Source organism: Chelonoidis abingdonii, chromosome 6 (genome assembly GCF_003597395.2).
Source record: "Chelonoidis abingdonii isolate Lonesome George chromosome 6, CheloAbing_2.0, whole genome shotgun sequence".
Classification (NCBI taxonomy): domain Eukaryota; kingdom Metazoa; phylum Chordata; order Testudines; family Testudinidae; genus Chelonoidis; species Chelonoidis abingdonii.
Window position 1 is genome coordinate 47,471,174 of NC_133774.1, and position 21,439 is coordinate 47,492,612.

The 21,439-nt window shown below is 40.4% G+C and overlaps 1 protein-coding gene across 1 annotated transcript in view; it reads left to right on the forward strand.

Annotated features, from left to right (window-relative positions):
• Positions 1-299: 299 nt before the first annotated feature.
• The window catches only part of TBCA (tubulin folding cofactor A), a 53,067-nt gene continuing 31,927 nt past the window's right edge, over positions 300-21,439 (forward strand). Inside the window, exon 1 of the mRNA XM_032792715.2 lies at positions 300-486. Within this exon, the coding sequence (XP_032648606.1) occupies positions 434-486 (53 nt within the window). The 5' untranslated portion in view covers positions 300-433. The remainder of the gene's footprint in view (positions 487-21,439) is intronic.

Genomic DNA, 21,439 nt, shown 5'->3' on the forward strand with positions numbered 1-21,439 from the left:
TTCTGTTCCCGTCCCAGCCGCATGCTCCCGAACCGCAGCACGAGCACCGATGGGACCCGCCACCCACAAGGCGGGTTCAGCCAGAGTAGCCCCAGGAAGGAGCAGGACGATGCGGGGCCAAGGGCAGACAAGCGGGTTAGATTTGCAGTAGAAGGTGCATGCCACAGGGCAGGACAGTTCCACTGGAATGCGGCAGACTGTTTTCCCCTCTTCACGTGGCCTAGTGGTGTCGTCCAGACCGGATAGCGGAAGGAAGCGTCTGCGTAGAAAAAGCAGAGCTCTGCGCGTGGCGGGATTGCGCACGCGCCTAGGTGGTCGCGTCACTCGTTGCGTTCTAGTGAACTGCCAAGTTTTGTGAGCGGGTTTTTCTCTCCCGCTGGCGGTCGATCCGTTGGTGTCTAGCCCCCGCGGCTCGCGCCCCTGACACAGGACCATGGCGGACCCACGCCTCAGACAGATCAAAATTAAGACGGGCGTGGTGAGGCGGTGAGTGCCCGGCCGCGGCCTCCCCACCTGTCGCGGGGCTGCGGGTGGCCCCGGCCCCGGCCCCGGCCCCGCTGGATGACCGTTATGCCTGGTGCTGTGTGGCCGTTCAGGGCGGGACCCGAAAGAAGCAGAGCCTGGGCGGCAGCTGCTGAGCGCGGCCCGGGGGCTCGAGGCCTGGCTCTGCTTCTGGGCTGCGTTAGGTGGGGAAAGCCCCATGGCGTCTCCTGTTGCCTTCCCGTAGGCTGAGAGTTATCCTGCTTCCCGAGGGGATCGCGTTATTCGGGTTTGCTCCGCGCTCCCGCGGCCACAGTCGAGCAGTGTCATAGAGAGCAGCGTGGAGACGCTAGGCGAGTGAGGTAATGGCTTCTGTTGGACCAGCTTCAGGTCACCTGCAGAGGGGCTGTGTGTGGCTGGACAGCTCGTCTCTCACCCACACTAAAAACTATTACCTCACCCACCGTGTTTCTTTAATGTCTTGGGACCAAGCCTGTAGATTAACTAGTTCTCGCTTTACCAAAGAGAATTTGTAAGGTGCATTTTGGGGACAAATACAGTTCTGGTCCATATGTAATGCAAGACTGAACAGTTTGACTGTATTGATGGGCTGCCATATGTACCTGGATCCCCACTGCGGCTGAGTATAACCAAGCTAGGAAGTTCTGTAACAATTGAGGTTTATCATTGTAGCTATTAGCCACTAAACCATTATGTTCTTGTGCACAACAGGGTCAAAGCTTAGTAACAACCAACATTCCTCAGACTCCCTGACTTGTAAATCATGTGTTCTTGTTTTATGCCTTTTGTTGCTCTTGTTGTTAAGAGGTCTGCTACAAAACTACCTTGTTAGGTAGCATAGAGGTAAGTCTTACTATGTAATTATAGCATACTTCTCAAACACAAAAAATCTTGTCCCTGCTATTCAGGAGAATCATGCCAGAATTTTGTTGTTAGCAACAAAATTATTTAGAGATGTTTGTAACTAGCATGGTTCCAGTTCCAGTATGGACACCCAAAACTAATGTTAAATGTAACACTCTTATCTCCCAATATATTCTAAATCTTGTAACTTCAACATTTACAAAGTTATCTAGGGGAAACAATTTGCTTCTCTTATTGTGTGTAGTTGGGTAGGGCTCTGATGTTAGAAGGCTTAAATATCTAGTCTCAATGGGACATACTAAGGCCAGGTCTTGCAACAGTTGTGTTGACTTCCATGGGATAAGTATGGGGAAAACAGTCAAAGGTACCCAAGTGCTACATGTGGTCAGATCAGGACCTTAGAGTCCAGTCCATTACAAGTGAAGTGATAACTACTGTGTGTAGTTGCATTTAAGTCAACAGAGCAGAATGCATTTTCTTGGTATGACAGATCATAACTGTAAGCCTTGTGGATTGGGACTGTTTAGAGCTACTCAGAGAGCAGTGTTTTCTGTCAGTATTAGAATAAGAAATATCCTTCATCATGGGAAAGGAAAATTACTGAGGTTGAATTTTCAATTTATATACACATTCCATAAACTAATTGCTTAGAAGTGTCTGTAAAAACTTGAAGCCCTAGAAAGTGTTGCAGAGTCTTGTAAAACACAATTATACTTCAGTATTTTGTGGGGGGTTTCTCCAATCTAATATTCTGCCCTGGTGTCTTTTTTTTTTTTTTTTTTTTTTAAGCTTACTGTGCACACCATTGCTTTGAGAGAACCATATAGTAATACTTAGCAATCTGATTCCACTTCAAGTGATCAGAGTGTTTTATAGACATTGTCTAGCTAATCTTCATGAGTTATTTAAAACTGAGGGAACAGTTATCTACCTTTCAAAGATGGGGAAACTGAGAGGTTTAAGTGACTTGATCAATACTGTGGAGTCTGTCTATAGAGCTGAGATTAGAATTCAGGAGTATTCGCTCACAGTTCTGTATTCAAACCACTAGGCACCACTGATACTTTTTAAAAATATGGGTGGTGCATAGGAACCTGTATATTGTTTATGTATCTGTGGAACTTCATGGAGGCCTTATTTTTGTTAACTAATTTTTGGATCATCCTGTGGCTGCAGGGCATGTGGGTATTCTTCTCTGAAGGGAAATTCCTGCTCGCCAGTCAAAATTGCAGCACACCTAATCTTCTAGAAAGAAAGAATTTGGGGGGAAAAGACTGAATGTAAAATTAACTCAAAGATGAACTCAAAAAAAGGGGAAGAAGATGGGAGGGCATGAGAATTGGATCCATTTAACTTCCTTTGGCAACATTCATTACAGTTAGAGTTTTTGCCTCCAAGACACACACCCAACTGAGTTATGATTTGGCTGATGAAACAAGAATAACGAGTTCCTTCAGCAAGCTGCTACGCCATTATGACCCATCTGGAGACTTTTGACTATTGCTGATGGTAGATGCTGGGCTGGGCAAGCAATTCCCAGCTAGGAATGGAGACCAGGTCTCCAGTTTGGCATGGAATTGTTTAACATTTAATCAAGTTCAGCTTTAAAAGTTCTAGTATGATTGAACTGATATTTTCTCCTTCAACTGCCTGATTGCTGCTCTTCCAGTGCAGAATAAATGGCTTTCAAATACAGACCTGTGTGATGTTATCTGCAAGGCCAGTGGTGTTTGAATAGTTCAGGAATTTTTGATAGATACAGGCTTAGAAGGTTAGTTAGTACAGCCAGCAAAAAATAGCTTGTGGGTTTTGAATATATTGTGTACCTTGTGCCAATTCAATCACACCATTCCATTAAAAATAATAGATCTTTCTAGAGGCAGGGCCTAGATAGTTGTGGCCCCCTGAATGTATTACTACTCCTTCCCCTGCTACTTTATACTCAAGGTAATACCCTGTGTAGGCCATGAAACCACTGAAAGCTACAATAACACATTTAGATGACCACAAATGTAGTTTTAACATACCAATTGTCAGTCTTTTCTTGCAACTTGTATGAGAAAGCTAATAATAATGCTGCCTCAGATATAATTTCTTCTAAGAATAGAACACTGAAATAAAGAAACCTGTGTTAACAAGTGAAAAATTGAGTATTTAAGTGTCTTAAATTGTGATGTATGGCATTGGTGTCCAACGTTTTCAGCCTGATGGCTAAGTATATTTTAAAAAAGGTAAAGGCAAGAATTGGTACTCTGGGGCAGATTCTCTGCCTTTTTCTGTTCCCATTGCACTGCCCAGGCTACTTCCTGTCTTTTGTTTTTTAAACTACCCTTTTACTTAACCTGCTCTATAGTCTCCTCAGTGGTTGAGTTAGTTCATTGCTTCCCCAAAACTAGGAATGGAGATGAGTCATTTACTGCATAGCAATATATCTGCTGCTATTTACTATGTAGCAAAGGTTCTCTAATTATGGGGTATCCCCACTACTATGGGTCATGCATTGACTTGAGTTTCTAGTTTTATGAGACAATGCAATTTCATGTGGCACTGGAGCTCCTTTTTTTCTAGCCTGATTAAATTTTGTTATGCATTAACAGAAGAAACTTGCAATGGGATTGGGGAGAAATGCTGAATCTTTCATGTCTCAGGGTGGATTTGATAATAGGTCAAACTGTTGTCAGTCACCTTCTCTTACTTGTAGGTCATACAAAAACTAGGATTTGGTAATCATAAATTGTTAGACATACTAGATTGTGGGCATTTCCTAACAAGTAATGCTTCTGTTTAGCTAACCTAAGAGGTTGCTTAATCACTGTAAAGCCACCTCATTCTCAATAAATCCGTGCTCAACCTGCCTGCTTCAGAGTGAGTGAATAGTTGATTAAAAAAACTTTCTTAAATATCTTAGATCCATTTCAGATTGGTAATGGTTTTAAAAACTACTGTGAACAAAGTATGTTAAGGGCATGCGAAAATAGCACTGACATTTGCCCATAGTTTCTTTCTGATTAAATGAAAGTGACATCAGTAGATTAGAATGAGACTAAGACAATTCACATGTAATTGTGTTAGTTTAACTTTAACAATCTTTTAACGCTCTTGTTTAAATGTAGCAGACATACCATAATTACAAATCTACAAGCCTTGATTATAGAATTTTACATCATGAACCTATGGGGAAAGTGTATTGATTTTTTTTTTTGGTAAAGCAGCCCTATTTTTGGAAAGGTGATTTCTAACTGTGGAATCTTCCCAAGTTTGTGCTTTTTGCCTGTAGCACTAACATATTTAAACTGTTTTATTTTTTCTGAGGCGTTATCACCGTCATGGCCAGCTTCTTGATTCAGTCCTGTTAATTCTTCCTTTATTTGTTTTAAATTCACAATGATGATAACCTGGAAGTTACAATAAACTAATACTTTCTTTTAAAATACAAACAGAAAATCATTTAAATGATTTACTTAACTAGTTTAAACTAATTCAGGATTCTGTATTTCCCCTACAAGACTCTGAAGTGATATATTACATCAAAGTCTACATATATAGGGCATTTCAGGGAATGCCAATTCTGCTCTCTCTTGATATTAGAGGTAATGTTTATTACTGACTAAATAACAAAAAACGTTAAACTTTGTTACGGGTTCATATAGTCAAGGTATGTTACAGTTAAAAGGATTTTAAAGTAGGAAATAAAATATGAAGAGATGGGAATAAGACTATATGAATTGTCTATAAGTAAATTCACATGTATAAAATACGTATCTCTTAAATCGGCCTCAACATCTATGTCCAGACTATAGAACAAATACCGTTCACTCATCAAGCTTAAATCATTACACTTCTAATATGGGTGTCGAATTTTCTCAGTTTCCCCGCTCACCACATAACCTTTGGTCATCCTCTAATTCACCCACTTATTACCAGAGGTACCAATATTTTTGCCTTTTACCCTTAATATACAGACTAGAGGCTCAAGTCTTCCTCTTCTCCTCTGTTCCACCTCCCTCCCCCCCACTGAGTCAGTTTGAACATATGCCTGCTTTTTCTGTGATTCCTTTTCATACTTTTAAAATGTATAGGGTTTTTTAAGTTTCAGGGAACACCAAGACACATTTTAAAAAAGTTTTTGTTTTTGTGAAGCAAAAGCAGCCAGAAAGCAGGGGCGGGGGTACCTTTTATTTATTTATTTTATTTATTTATTTTTTCCTGGTTTATGATATACAGTATAAAGAAGGCCTAAAAGCTGTGTAGGGTTTTCTTAAGGATTATGGTTTTCTGTTTCTCTCTCTCTTTTTTTACCTTTGAACTATCACGAGTATCAGTTCTGGCTTTGCTGAAGGATTTGTTTTGAGGGGTTGCATGCAGATGTGTGTCTCAGAAAATTGAATAGTCATAGCTTGTTGAATCTTTTACAAAAGTTTTTTCTCCAAAATATTAATTAAATTATTACATATGTTGTTCGGCTTGTACTCTCTGGTCTGCAGAGATGTTATCATTTCACTATTTTTTCCAGTCATAAGTCAAGCTATGTAGTACCTGAATTTCTAATGTGGTTATCTCCCCCGCACACTTTTTTAAAAAAAATCTTTTAAAAACACACATATTTCAGCCCTCCTTTCTGCAACATAAAGAAGTTTAAAAAATAAAAATAATAAGGTATCCCTTTTGCAGGTCATCTTTAACTTCAAGCTAACTAAAGGCAATTTTCTCATATCTCTCTTTTAAAATGTGGAGCCAGTGGGGTGCCTTAGTGCTTCACAGGGTCCTTGGTCTTCCCTGTAATTTGCAATTGAAGAGAGATGCGTGGCTACCTGCTCCCCATAGCTCACTTAGTATTACTAGCGCACTAGTTCCTAGACAGAAACTCCAGCCCCGTTGGGCTAGGCACTGTATAAAGAGAACAGAGATGGTCCTTGTCCTGAAGTGCTTATGATGTAAGTATATCTAAGCTCTTGCACTTTGTCCGATCTGGTGGCCTCTGTGGGGTCTCTGATTTCCCCCTTTCCTCGCCTTGCAGAATTTAGGAATATTTAGAAGATTTACCACTTTTCCTTACCCAGTGTAGTCTGTGTATATTTTTATATACATCTGTAAGGCTGCACTAACTGTTGAAAGCATGCATTGTTATTCCAAAAGGTAAAGCCAATCTGTAAAAGAGTTTACGATAACCATTGAGCTGTCATAGTAGAGGGACTCATCTTCGTTTAGCTCTGAAACACAATCTACTATTTGAACCACCTTCCCCTCTAAATGAAAGTTGCATTTCTTTGACAGCGCCCTCTAACGTAAACATATGGATGTAAAGCTTTTTTAAAAAAAAATCCAAAACAAAACACTTCACTTCTCCACTTCTCCAGAGAATGAGAGAACAAACACATGGTAAATGTTTCTCACGTTGCTTAATACAGTATTGAAAGACACTCAGACGCTACAGTGATGAGTGTGCAGTATAATAAACTATGTGTCAGGGATGGCCTAGGTATACTTAAACCTCCCTCAGTGATGGGATGTGAGGACTAAATGACCTTTTAAGGTCCTTTCCTGCCCTACTCTTGATTCTGTATGTGGGGCTGGTAGATGTCTAATTAAAATTGCCCAACCCTTCCCATTTAGAAGACCATGTTTTTAGAAGCCTTTAACTTTGCCAGTCTTTAAGTATTCAGGATGACACTTTCCATGCCAGATATCTGCCTCTGGCCTATATTTTAATATTTTGTGTTTTGAGACATTCAGCCAAAATGGCGTAACTATTTCCAAGAATGAAGCTGGTGAAAAATATATTGTTTTGCCCATGTTTTAAAAAAAATAAAAAATCTGGTGACCTTTACTTTGGAAACTTCTAGCATTCCCATGCTTTAGAGCAGGGACTTGAAAACTTTTGGCAGCATGGAGGAGGAAGCTGCCTGCTTTGAATGCAGAGGGGAGAAGAGCCAGACCAGTTGGAGTTGGGGGAGTAGATTGGGACAAGGAGCCTGGGATTGGAGGCCTGTGGGGCAAGAGTAGGGGGAAGAGGAACTGGGTTGGGATGGGGGGTAAGATTAGGATTAGATGGGTACAGTGAGGCTGGGAAAAGGAGTCAGGGATGGTGGTGGAGGACACAGCAGGATTGGACGAGGAGTCTAGCAAGAGAGATTGGGACGGTGAGCCAGTGGAGATGGGGGAAGTGGGTAGTAGGGATGGTGACTGGAGGCCACAGTGGGGAGAGAGGCGTATTAGAGGAGGAGCCGCAAGGGTCAGGAGAAACTGGGACTGAGATGAAGAGCCAGGGATGGGGAAGAGACAGAACTAGGATAAGGACAGGTGGGAGGGGATGGGGAGAAGGTCGTTTTTGTTGTTTGTGGGACCCCCGCTTCAAACACTTTCCACCTTCAGCAACAAATGGTGAATGAGGCAGAACACAAAGAATTCCGTAGCTGCTTACTAAGCAAGCACCATCCGTTCTGTGCACTGAACGAGGCAGGAGTTCTGTGGGGAAAAATAGTATGTAACTAAAAACCATGTCATATTGCGTGTTCAATAAGGGGGATGAATTAAGGTTGCACAGGGCCTTATTGATGCTGTTTTCTCCAAGTTACTTCCACTGTTCATTGTATACTCGGTGGACTCGGTGAAAGTTCCATTGATCCAGTATATTCAAAACAGCTTCAGTAATTTTATCATCTGTGTGATTTTTTTTTTTTTTTTTTTTTTTTTTTTTTTCCATAGAGGCTAAATTCTATTATCATTGGTAGGGGACAATCCAAGCTATGTGACTTAGTTTTCAAGCAACCACATTCTGTTTCATGTGTATTCAAAATGTGTTGGCAAGCAAAACATTTATTTTTTTGAGATGGTAACTTGTACCTTAATTCCAGTGTCTTTTGAAAGAATTGCATATTCTTTCAATGGTCAATCTGTTCATCATCAAAACTGAGGAAATCCTTGGGGAGAGGGTGGGGAAGAAGGGCATGAGATCTGCTGCAAGCTAGATGGGATCACTCAGCCCGGCCAGACGAATGTTTCTGTCATTGTTCTGTTTTTGGAGGCAACACTCTTCATTTGGCAACTTCCATCCTTCTTTCTAGAACACCCTCTCTCTCTAACATCAGAAGAGACAGGATAAAGAGAAACTTTTAAGATGCAGACCAATTCCAATATCCATTGCTTTACTCATCTAGGCAAAAGATAAACCAGATCTGGTCTGCATTTTGATTTCTTTCCTTTAGTCCATTTCCTTGCATCATGGGGTAGAATTGTCATGGATCATTGAATGCTAAGAGGCTGCTCAATTTGGCTGCCTGATCCAATTCCACTCCATGAAGACAGCCAGCCTCCCTTCCCCATTCCTTTTTGGGGGTTCCTCTCAAATGTTGCTACTTGTTGTAGATGTTCCCAGAAGCTGAAAATGGATGACAGGGAATGGATCACTTGATGAGTACCTGTTCGGTTCATTCCTCTGAAGCACCCTGGCATTGGCCACTGTCGGAAAACTGGATACTGGGCTAGATGGACCATTGTTCCTATGTTTCTTCTGTAGGTTCAGATATCCCTAGCATGAAGAGAGATGGATCTTTTGCTAAGGGCACTGCACAATATGGGTGTCGAGGAACCTTAGTGTCCCCATAGCCAAACAACTGGCTGATTTAAGCGCACATGGCAAGCGTTAGGGGAAATCCTGAAGATGTACTTTTTTCAGTGTCTGGGTTAAACTGGAACAAATCTACTGTGATACCTGTCCAGAAAAATCCTTTATTGGTTCTGTCCTGAGCTCTACACAAGCCAAGATTTTTCTTTGTGGACTTTATGCTGAGCCAATGTTTGTCTGAAAATGAACTCAAGAAAAGCAGTGATGATCTTGTTAGTACTGGTGAAGATAAGGAGTTACTGTCTCCTGAATATCTTTTTATATGTTCTTAGTCTCCATCTAACCAGGATGTAACTGGTGGCCCTCTGTAATGAAGTTCTGTGAAATTTTTACTTGGATATTGATACGATTTCAAAATTAAGTGATTTATATTTTTGAATTAATTTAATAGTTTTATGCATTGCTAGATAGGAATATTTAATATACTTTCATTCTTAAATTAAAAAATTCAAAATACTTGAATGATCACATCGAGAGTTTTTTTTTTGAGTACAAGAGTCATTCTGGATCTGAATTTTTCTGTACCTCATTCAAGTTACAAATTGATTCTGTCAGCCCTAGCAATCAGTTAATTGCTCTAGGTTCCTAAAGCATTGTTTTCTTTATGCCATGGAATTTGACTTTCTTCTGAGAAGAAATATTCTTCTGTATACCACAACATCTTTTATGTTGGTATTTAGGTTAGCTTGTATAAATATTTTAGGATTGTAATTACACTGTATCTTGTGAAGATTACATTTTATGCTGTTTTATATCCTTTGTTTATAATGAACCTCTGGGAAATCAAAAATAAAATAGGAATGTGCACTGGCATGCATCAAGTTCAGATTCATTTTCTGGAATTTCACTGCAAACAAGTGTTTTTCAAATCTGATTGTTAATTTTAGTAATATCTGTGTTACAAGATGGTAATGTGAGTGGATATATTAAAATATGTGCTCTTTTCACCAGCCAACTAAATTGGTCTGTGTGTCTCTGTGGGATTTGAGATCAGTAATTTAAAAGAATTGTTTTTTGTTTTTGTTTTTTTTGTTAGATTATTTGTAGTCTGTTTTGTTCTAGGTCTTTTTCAAATGTGAGCTGTGTAAACGTGTATCTCACAATGGGCTGACAATGTTGGTGAACTTCAAACGCTTGCATATCAAGAAAAAGTACCCTCTCACCATACAGAGAGGCTAATTTTAATTTGATGTATTGGTACCTTTTTACCTAATTGTACTGTTTTCATAATGGAAAATGGAGGGGATGGGCATTGGAAGTCTTTTTGGTAATTAGGGACTTTGGAATGTAACTTCTTGTATTTGTTCAAACGAGGAGCTATATATTTTGGAGGGAAATGTTTGAGGTTTTTTTTCTATAGGTGTGAGAAGGAATCTAAATTATTAGAACAGTTGTTGATCAAATATATAGAAGAACAAAGGGGATAAAAAGATATAGTTGAAGAAAATTAGCTATATGTACTTGCTGTAAATTAGCTTAACATTACATCTTGACTCTTGTATGGAGTGAATATATAGGAAATCATGAATTTTGTGTAAATACAAAGCAATTCACTGAAGAACATGGGAAAGAGGCATGTGCATTATGAATGTAAGTGGAAAACTAGATGTAAGATAGTTCAAATACTGTAATACTGCAGGGGACAGATTCTTTTAAAGGGTTTTATTTGGAAAAGGAATTTCCTGTCTTTGAAAAACAGTGGAGTCGCATCATACGCACATTTAACTTATGTGACTTCAACTCTATATGCGCAATGAGCGTATGCCCCGGAGCATGCAAGATATGGGAGATGTGAATCTGCTGTTCCCTCTATTGGTCTCAGTTCCTGCGTGCCTCTCTTAATGTGAGCATCTCGCTGCGCTGAGTATGATTCTAGTATTTAAAGATACGTATTTTTTGTACAACATGGCCCCTAAATGCAAGCCAACTACTTAATCTTGTGCTCAACCAAAGAAACAGCAATCTGTTCCAACGCTGGAGGAAAAACTGGCTGTGCTGGACTTATTGAGAGATGGTATATCGGTCTCCAACATGGCACGTAAATATGGCCACAACGAATCTAGCATCTGTGCCATCAAGATTTGAGAGAGAGAAATTTGTCAAGCCGTGGCATCAAGTGCTTCAATAACTGCTATGGTGATGAGCCAGGTGCGTGGTAAGACTTTTTAGTGAAGACTGAAAAGGCATTAAACTTATGACTGGAAGACATGAACCATAAACATGTGCCTATCGATGGCAACAGGTTGCGAGAAAAGGCTCTTAGCCTCTACGCACTGTTCAAACCTCCCGCCAAAGAGGGACAGCCTTCTGATGAGAAGGAATTCAAAGCCAGCTAAGATTGGCTTAACAGATTTAGGAACCGCTTCAACCTCAAAAACGTGCAGACTACAGGTGACGCTGCATCTGTCGATGAAGAGGCAGCAAAAGCCTACCCCGAACAATTAAAAAAATTATAGAAGAAAAGGGCTGTCTTCTGGAACAAGCTTTTAATGCTGATGAGACCGGGCTCTTCCGGGGGGAAAAAATGCCCAACCGCACTTACATTTTGAAATCGGAAAGACAAGCCTTCAGCTAAAGACCATGTGACTGTGTTTTGTGGCAATGTGGTTGCGCATTTAATAAAGCCGGGCTTGCTGTACAGGGCTGCAAATCCCCATGCCTTAAAAGGCAAGAACAAAAATCTCCTGCTTGTGTTCTGGCAATCAAATAAAAAGGCTTGGGTGACAGCAGTATTATTTCTGAATTGGTTCCACAAATGTTTCATTCCAGAGGTCAAGCGGTACCTCAAAGAGAAAGGCCTTGACTTTTTTTAAAGTGTTGCTAGTCATAGACAATGCTCCTGGCCACCCTGAGGCACTTCGTTTTGTGCATAACGCCGTTGAAGTTGTCTTTCTCCCTCCTCCAACCTCTCGATTAAGGCGTGATTCGCAGTTACGAGGCGTACGTTCTCATGGATACGTAGTGCTATGGATGCTGATCCCAATCTTAATGTGAAGGAGTGTTGGAAGTCCTTCACCATTGCCGATTGCATCACTTATATTAAACAGGCAATGGATGCAATCAAGCCTTAAACAGTCAATGCATGTTGGCGAAACCTATGAAAAGAATGTGTGAATGTCAATATTTAGAAAACCCTTAAAAATCAAAGAAGTTCAGGTGGCCGGGCAAGTGGGTGGTGGTGGCTTTGTCCACATCCTTGAGGAAGAAATTGAAGAATTAATTGAGAGCCATAGAGAAACATTAACTAACGAAGAGCTGAAGAACTGATAAAATTGTCTACAGAAGACGAAGATAATGACGATGAACAGGAAGAGCCAGCACGCTGGAATCTTCATAAATTTGCTGAATTGTTCCAAGCAGCGAAACACTTAAATCATTTAACTTCTGAATACGATCCCTCTAAACTGTTTTGTTTTTTCCTTTTTTATTCTTTCATTCTTCCGTCTCTCTTATGTAATTAAAAAAACAGTATGTAAAATTATATTTTGCATATGGACTGTACTCTTTATTATATACTGTACATTACTGTATACATTATACGTATTACTGCACAGGGCTGTATACTGTACGCAACCATATATACTGTACTTTATGGGAAATTTAAGGGATTTTCAAGGGTAATTTTGATTGTATGTGTGTTTTGCCTTATGCATTGACTTTAGAACCTAACCCCCACGTAAGATGTGACTCCACTGTAATCTGTGGAAAAACTAGTAAAACTTCACATTATTAAGATGAAAACTTGAGAGATACGAGAATAAACTAGTTTTAGTAACATGCTCCATGTTGTTGGAATATTTTCATACTTAGTGTTCATCAACTAACACAGAAGGAAGAACAGAATTCTCAATTAATAGGTGTTTTTTAAAAAGGCAAATAATAAAGGTAAACTCCAGTGATTAGTTGTATCTTTGTTGCTTACCAGGTGACTCTCAATGGTAGCTGACATTTTTTCCAGATACCTTACTGGGCTGTAATACCTGCTGGAATGTAGAATGATAAACAGTGCTGAGACCTAGGTGCCAATCACCTGAGTTAACTCTGCAGTGAAGACACCCACTTAGGGTAGCTACATTGCAATTAAATACCTGTGGCTGGCCTGTGCCAGTTGACTCCAGCTCACGGGGCTCAGGCTAAGGGGCTGTTTAATTGCAGTGTAGACTTTCAGGCTCAGCGACCCTGCGAGGGCTACACCGTAGTTAAACAGCCTATTTGCCCAAGCCTCACGAACCCAGGTCAGCTGGCCTGGGCCAGCTGTGATTATCTAATTGCAGTGTAGACCTACTCTTAGAGGTGGTCTCTCTAGGTCAGAATTGGGGAAGCTTGCACAGCCACTGTCCTTGAATAAATGGAGATCTTTAGTTGCCAGTGTAGTCCGTCACTTTTAATGGACACTAAACTATCTTGTTTTCTCACAGTGTGGCAACTGACACATATTAATGTTCTAAAACTGCCCTGCAAAACAAGGGTCAACATGTTTCTTATTTTTAATAGCTCTGCCATTAAAAATGACTTGCATACAAATTGCCCATACCCAGAACACTGTTACTTTATTTTTTGGAAATGATGTTTTTAAAAGAGACTACACTGAAGTGATACATCTCCTAGGTAGGAGACAGAAAAATGGAGAAAACAGATTTAAGTATATATAAATTAATGATTAACCGAGGGACTTTTTCCTCACCTTACTACTGAAGGCATTCTGCACCAAAATTTCTGTGCATGATATTTTAAAATTCTGCAAATTTTGTCAAATGTCGAGGCTCTAGCATGGCATTGGGGAGCACAGGCCACGGGCTGAATAGAGATGGGAGGTCACTGTGCAGCTGCTCCCCCTGCCTCCCTAGACATGGACTCAGTGGTGAGGCTGCATCCAACCTGGACACAGCGCAAGGGCCAGGCCTGCCCCAGAAACACCCCAGGGCTCTGCCCCTCCATGCCAGGTGCACCAGGTATGGGCAGGCAGGATTCAAGTGTGGAGAGGCTTAATGGGGGGGGGGGGGGAATCCAGGTGTGGGTTTAGAGGGTTCTATGTGGGGCAGTCTAGGTGCGGGGGGTTCAGTGGGGGGATCTGAGTGTGTGTGGGGTGGATCTGGATGCACAGGGGCTTGTTGTTGCAGTGAGAATCCCCACACGGTAATGGAACTCTGCAGGGGGGGTCCAGGTGACACTGGTTGGGGCTCAGCAGAAAGAGGGTCTGGGTTTGGGGGGTTCAGTGGGGTCCAGATGTTGTGGGAGTGGGGCTCAGTTGGGTGGGGATCCAGGTGCAGCTGGTTGGGGTTTGGTAAGGTGAAGATCTGGGTGCAGGTGGCTCATTGAGGTGAGGCTCAGCAGGAGGGTCTGGGTATGTGGGGGTCTGGATGCACATGGGTTGGGTGGATGGGGAGCATCTCCCTCTACATGGATCCCTCCCCCCTGTAGCTGAGGAGCGATGGGCGCAGGTAGTGGGGGAGGGGAGTGTGCATAGCTTCCTGCATCTGGTAACTTTTCTGTGGGGAAGCAAAGAAATCTGCAGGAGTCATACATTCTGCGCCTGTGTAGTGGTGCAGAATTCCCCCAGGAGTATCACCTATAAGGGAGCACAATGTTTGCAAGTGACCTAGATATACAGGCTGTAAGTGTTAAACTATAAATTAGTTGAAGTTATACTGTCACTGTTTTATGTTTTTTTGTATTTATAAAGAAATGTAGTGATGGCTCATGTGGTCTTTAATGTTCCTCTTTTAGGATGGATGTGAGTCTCTTTAAACTTTTGTTAGTCTCACAGCTACATATTTGACTGAAATTAATAATACATGGAATTTCCACAATTTTAGTGTTAAACCCATATATTGTATAGTATCAAAGAACTAATAGCACTCAGTAAAAATGATCTTGTAATAAAATTCATGCAATTTGAAATGGACTCTATCAATCAGTCTCTTGTTCTTTGAAAGACTTTTGTTGAAAATCTGGCCTCTTCAGACACAGTACTAATGTGCATGGTCTGTGTTCAATCTCTGATGGCTTTAAGGTGTTCTCAAAGTGTACATTCTCAATGCAGTTTGGTGACAGGTCATGGGCTTCTCATTCTCCATGTAACTTGCATCAAGTCTACCAGTCACTTAATTGGTTCTGCCCTTACACTGTATAATCACTGTTCCAATGAGATCAGCTTTAGAGAAGAGAGACTACTATGCTTTCTACATTAGGCAGTATTTTAAACACAAGCACGATAAACAATGGACTCTGGCATATGTGCAGAAAACACACAACTGTCTCCATAATTCCAACATCAGTTCGTTGATCTCCTTTCTGTTCTTAATTCATCAGTATCTATACACACTTTGAGAAGGAGTTAATATATGTCCAGTAGTAGACTCAAATGTGTTTCACTGACCACAGATATGTTTCGCTGTTGTTTTGTAAATCAATAATTCAAGTTAAGGAAGGGCTCTTATCTTTTGACTTTGAGAGTTGGAAAATATAAGTCAGAAACATGGAGACCTGGGAGAAGGGTCAGAATCTGGGGGGAGCATGGGCCGTTATAGCAGGGATAAAGGAGAGACAAGACAACTGGGTGGGGGAATCAAATCAGTATCTTAGATGTCTGTATACTAATGCAAGAAGTATGAGAAATAAGCAGGAAGAACTCAAAATGTTAGTAAATAAACACAACTATGACATAGTTAGCATCATGGAGACTTGGAGGGATAATATACATGACTGGAATATTGGTATAGAAGGATACAGCTTGCTCAAGAAGGACAGACAAGGAAAAAAGGGAGGAGGTGTTGCCTTGTATATTAAAAATGAATATACCTGAACTGAGTTTCAGATAGAAATAAGAGACAGACTTGTTGAAAATCTCTGGGTAAGGATAAAAGGGGTTTAAAAAAAAAAGTCATGTCTTGGTAGAGGTCTGCTGCAGACCACCAAACCAGGAAGAAGAGGTGGATGAGACTTTTTGTTTAAGACAGCTAACAAAATCATCCAAAGCATAGGACTTGGTGATGATGGGGGACTTTAACTAACCAGACATCTGTTGGGAGAAAATAACACAGCAGGGCACAGATTATCCAATAAGTTCTTGGAATGTATTGGAGACTTTTTTTTTAATTATTTCAGAAGGTGGAGAAAGCTGCTAGGGGGGAGATTGTTCTAGTTTTGATTTTGACAAATAGGGAAGAACTGGTTGATAATTTGAAAGTGGAAGGCAACTTGGGTAAAAGTGATAATGAAAATGGTAGAGTTCATGATTCTAAGGAATTGTAGGAGGGAGACCAGCACAATAGACAATGGATTTCAAGAAGGCAGACTTTTGCAAACTGAAGGAGTTGGTGGTAGGTAAAATCCCATGGGAAGCAAGTCTAAGGGGAAAAACAATTGAAGATGGTAGTTTTTCAAAGGTACATTATTAAGGGCACGAGCAAACTATCTCACTGTGTAGCAAAGATCGGAAGTGTGGTAAAAGACCACACTGGCTTAACCAGGAGATCTTCAGTGATTTAAAACTCAAAAAGAAGTCCTACAAAAAGTGGAAACTTGGTCAAATTACAAAGGATGAATATAAACAAATACCACACATATGTAAGGACAAAATTAGAAAAGCCAAGGCACAAAACAAGCTCAAACTAGCTAGGGACATAAAAGGAAAGAAGAAAACATTCTACAAATACGTTAGAAGCAAGAGGAAGACCAAGGACACAGTAGTCCCGTTACTCAAGGAGGTGGGGGGAGACAATAACAGAAAATGTGGAAATGGCAGAGGTGCTTAATGACTTCTTTATTTTGGTTTTCACCAAGAAGGTTGGTGGCGATTAGATGTCTAACGTAGTGAGTACCAGTGAAAATGAGGTAGGATCAGAGTCTAAAATAGGGAAAGAACAAGGCAAAAATTACTTAGACATTTTAGATATCTTCAAATCACTAGGGCCTGATTAAATGCATCCTAGAATACTCAAGAAGCTGACTGAGGAGATATCTGAGCCATTAGCAATTTTCTTTGAGAAGTCATGGAAGACAGGAGACATTCCAGAAGACTGGGAAAGGGCAAATATACTGCCCATCTTTTAAAAAGGGAAGTAAGGACAACCTGGGGAGTTACAGACCAGTCAGCTTAACTTCAGTACCTGGAAAGATAATGGAACAAATAATTATGCAATCAATTTGCAAACACCTAGAAGATGATAAGGTGATGAGTAAATAGCCTGGATTTGTCAAGAACAAATCGTGTCAAACCAACCCGATAGCTTTCTTTGACAGGGTAACAAGCCTTCTGGATGGGGGGAAGCGGTAGATGTGGTATATTGTGAGTTTAGTAACACTTTTGATACTGTTTCGCATGACCTTATAAACAAACTAGGGAAATACACCTAGGTGGAGCTACTAAAAAGTGGGTGCATAACTACTCTCTGGGAACAATTTTACAACCAGTTATATGTGGTTCCCAGTCATGCTGGAAGGGCATAACGAGTGGGGTCCTGCAGGGGTTGGTTCTGAGTCCGGGTCTGTTTAATATCTTCAGTTATTTAGATAATAGCATAGAGAGTACACTTATAAAGTTTGCAGACAGTACCAAGCTGGGAGGGGTTGCAAGTGCTTTGGAAGATAGGATTAAAATTCAAAATGATCTGGACAAACTGGAGAAATGGTCTGAAGTAAACAGGATGAAATTCAATAAGAACAAATGCAAAGTAGTTCACTTACGAAGGAACAATCAGTTGCACGCATACAAAATGGGAAATGACTGCATAGGAAGGAGTACTGTGGAAAGGGATCTTCGAGTCATAGTGGATCACAAACTAAATATGACTCAACAGTGTAATGCTGTTGCAAAAAAACCAAACATCATTCTGGGATAATTAGCGGGAGTATTGTAAGCAAGCCATGAGATGTAATTCTTCCACTCTACCCTGCGCTGATTAGGCCTGAACTGGAGTATTGTGTCCAGTTCTGGGCGCAACGTTTCAGGAAAGATGTGGACAAATAGGAGACAGTCCAGAGAAGAGCAACAAAAATGATTAAAGGTCTAGGAAACATGACCTATGAGGGAATATAGAAAAACTGGGTTTGTTTAGTCTGGAGAAGAGGAGACTGAGAGGAGACATAAGTTTTCAAATGTATAAAAGGTTGTTACAAGGAAAATGTTCTTAACCTCTGAGGATAGGGCAAGAAGCAAGGGGCTTAAACTGCAGCAAGGGAGGTTTAGTTTGGACATGGGAAAAAGTTCCTAACTGTCAGGGTGGTTAAACACTGGAATAAATTGCCTAGGGAGGTTGTGGAATCTCCATCGTTGGGGATTTTTAAGAGCAGGTTGGACAAACACCTGTCAGGGATGGTCTATAATACTTAGTCCTGCCTTGAGTGCAGGGCACTGGACGAAATGACCTCTCAAGGTCCCTTCTAGTTCTTATGATTCTAAAATAGAAATAATTCTGACTTTAACCTATAATTTTTTTTTTCTGTTTTAATAATGGTTACCATATAGATATTTCTACTTTTGTGGTAACTAAAATAGGAATGGAACTTGGAAACATTGATTAAATGCAAATAAATGTGAATGATACACAATTAATGAATCACTAGCAATAATTTTTTGAAAACTATGGGAAATTGGGAATGGTAAATGTGCTATTTATTCCAACCCCGCCCCCCTGAAATAGTGGGGTGGTGGGGTAGGGGAAGTAAACCTGGCAATTACTGTATATTGACTTATGCTGATACCAAGAACTAATATTAACTTGGTAAACATATAGAGAATGACAACTGTGAACAACACATACTAGAGGATTATAAAGAACAAATCATGCCAGAGAAGTCTGATAATTTTTGTTGATTGATAGAATTACTGGACAAAAGGAATTCAATAGACATAAAATACCTGAATTTGATAAAGAATTTAAATAGCATCTCAATTTTATCTCAATTTTTCAAATTGACTTGGATATGAGCATTGTTGTGGTTTAAAATCTAGTTGAAAAATCTGTTTTAAATGAAAAGCATTGGGTTGGGAGGCGTTATACACTTGGTGCTGCAGAGAGTGGTTTTGTATATTCTCATTTAAAATCTTGAACAACCTATTAAGTTACTAAATTTGGAGATTTTGTAAATGCTTGTGAGACCAAAGAAATAATACAAAGGCATCTCAAAGTCTGGACGTTTTGAGCAAGCAAACATGAGTGAGCTGGAAGTATGCAAGTGGGGAAAATAATTTGCAGCACAAAGTATTCAGTGCAGGAGAGATGCTTGGAAAGCAGGAATACTGAAAGAGGTCCTGGGGGTGATGAAATGTTTGCTGTGGGGTATGACAACAGAGATAAGGAATGGGATTTTGGGGCAGCATTGTGTCATGACTCAGAGTGGACAGCCTTTTTCTGTACATCATAGATTGTTTCTAGAATTCTGTGTTTAGTTTTAATAACCTCAGTACCTGGAAAGGTTGTTAAACTTGAGTGGAATTGAGAAAAGAAAAATATATTAAGGACCTAGAAGATTTGGCTTATTAAGTAATATTAAAGAAAGAGAGCCAACATTTTCAAATTTTGCCTAAAGTTAGGCATCTAAAGAAGCATGGCCTGCTTTTCGAAGATGTTTAGCACGCAGAGCGCCCAGTAAATACCACTGAAATTACTTAGATTGTAAACTCATTGGAGCAGGAGCCATCTTTGTTCTGTGTTTTTTACAGAACCTGGCATGATGGAGATCTGGTCCACAACTAGGGCACCTAGGCACTACAGAAATACAAATAATTAAGTGTAACAGACACCATTGGTTTCCTATACAAGTTTTGATACTCAGTTGAAACTATACAGTTCAGCAAGCTTGCTATTATCTCTAATGAAGCAGGACTTTCCTAAATCATTCTGCTCAGATCAAAAGGAATTTCTTCCTATGAGAGAGCCATTCAGTTTTTTGTAGTTGCAGAACTTGGCTCAACCTTCAATAGGAACAGAGGATTTTGAAAGGGAGACTCCTCTCTGCAAATGTTTGTGAGGACTCAAGCTTCTTCCTTGAATTAATTTGGAAAATTTCTCCTCTAGGATTAGATCCCTTGGAGGAAGAAATGGAGTTCTTCTCACACTTTTCCCAAATAGACATTTTGAGATCTTACCAGTAATAGTGAGCCCAGAAATAGCCATCTAATTATAATTGTTCACTGATTGGCACAATTCACCTTTAGCCAACCATCGCACTAAAGCTTACTTTGATTTGCCATCTTTAGAGAATATTGTAAATTCAGATTTCTCACCAAAATAATGGTGGCATTAACAGCAGACTTGCTCTTAAAGGGGAAAGCTAAACTTGCAGCCCTTTCTGTACCACAGTATGTGTGACCCAAATTAGAAACTGCAGGCTAGGTAGCATTTGGACATTGAGACTTCAAAACCCATGAATTGAATATAACAAATAAAAACTTTTTGATTCCCCCCCCCCCCCCCCCCCCCGAAACTTCAGTCCTTAGGTTCTTTTGTTGTCCTATTGGCCAAAAACAGCATAGAAAAGGGTTGGGGGGGGGGGGTTGCTGTTTCCCTCCCTCTCTCCCTCCCCTCCCCCCGCCCCAAGGCACTCCAGCAACCTGAAGATTGTTCAGGAATGTCAGATTCGTAGTGGTCAGAACACATTTGTACAAAAGACTCTTGTTCTTGGACTCATCATTCACTATTTCACAAGATCATGTAATTACACAAAGGAAGGCTCCTCCAGCCCATAGAGAGAGAGGTGCACCTGAGAAGGGATAATAAAAATTAAGCTCCTCCTTTCCTTTTGACTAGTCATTTTACTCCACTTTCAAAACCAACAATCAGCTTATTGGCCCTCTTAAATCTGCTGCCCTGTGCCACTCAGTCCTATTCTCTTCTTACAGCATAGAGACACTCTACCAGACTAACATAAGATCAGAAAATCTTCAGTGAGAGACTTCTTCTGGATTTTTAAGGAGGTACTGTTTTGCTCATTGGGCTGGTGAGATCTTGGCCTGATCAGGAGAGTATCCTCAACAGTCTTCCTGAAATAGTATTTTACAACTTCTGTTAGGAATAGCAAAAAGAAAATGCATGCAGCCTTAATGTTAGACAAGCATTTCATACATGCCTGAGGAGATAAGTGAATTTGGGGATTTGTTCACTATATTTGGGTCCTACATGATGAATAGCAACTTACTATTCCTCGTTACTTAAGTGGTTTGAGGAGGATTTCACAATGGTCTCTTTGTTAATGCTGGAATTGCTTGAAATTGGTTCGTCCTCATCTTGTGCATGTGGGGAAAGTGGCTAAATGACATTAAATTAAAAGAAGTTTGACAGCTTCTTGATCTTTCAGACTTTGACCTCTCCTGAAGCAGCTAATGACTTCTGCAGGTGCAAGTTCATGGATGATCATTTTGTTTCCCTCCTGTTTTTGTCTTTGCCTTTTTGAAAATCAGGTGTGTCCAAACCGTTACCAAAACATTAGCAATGTACCCTTCCTTTA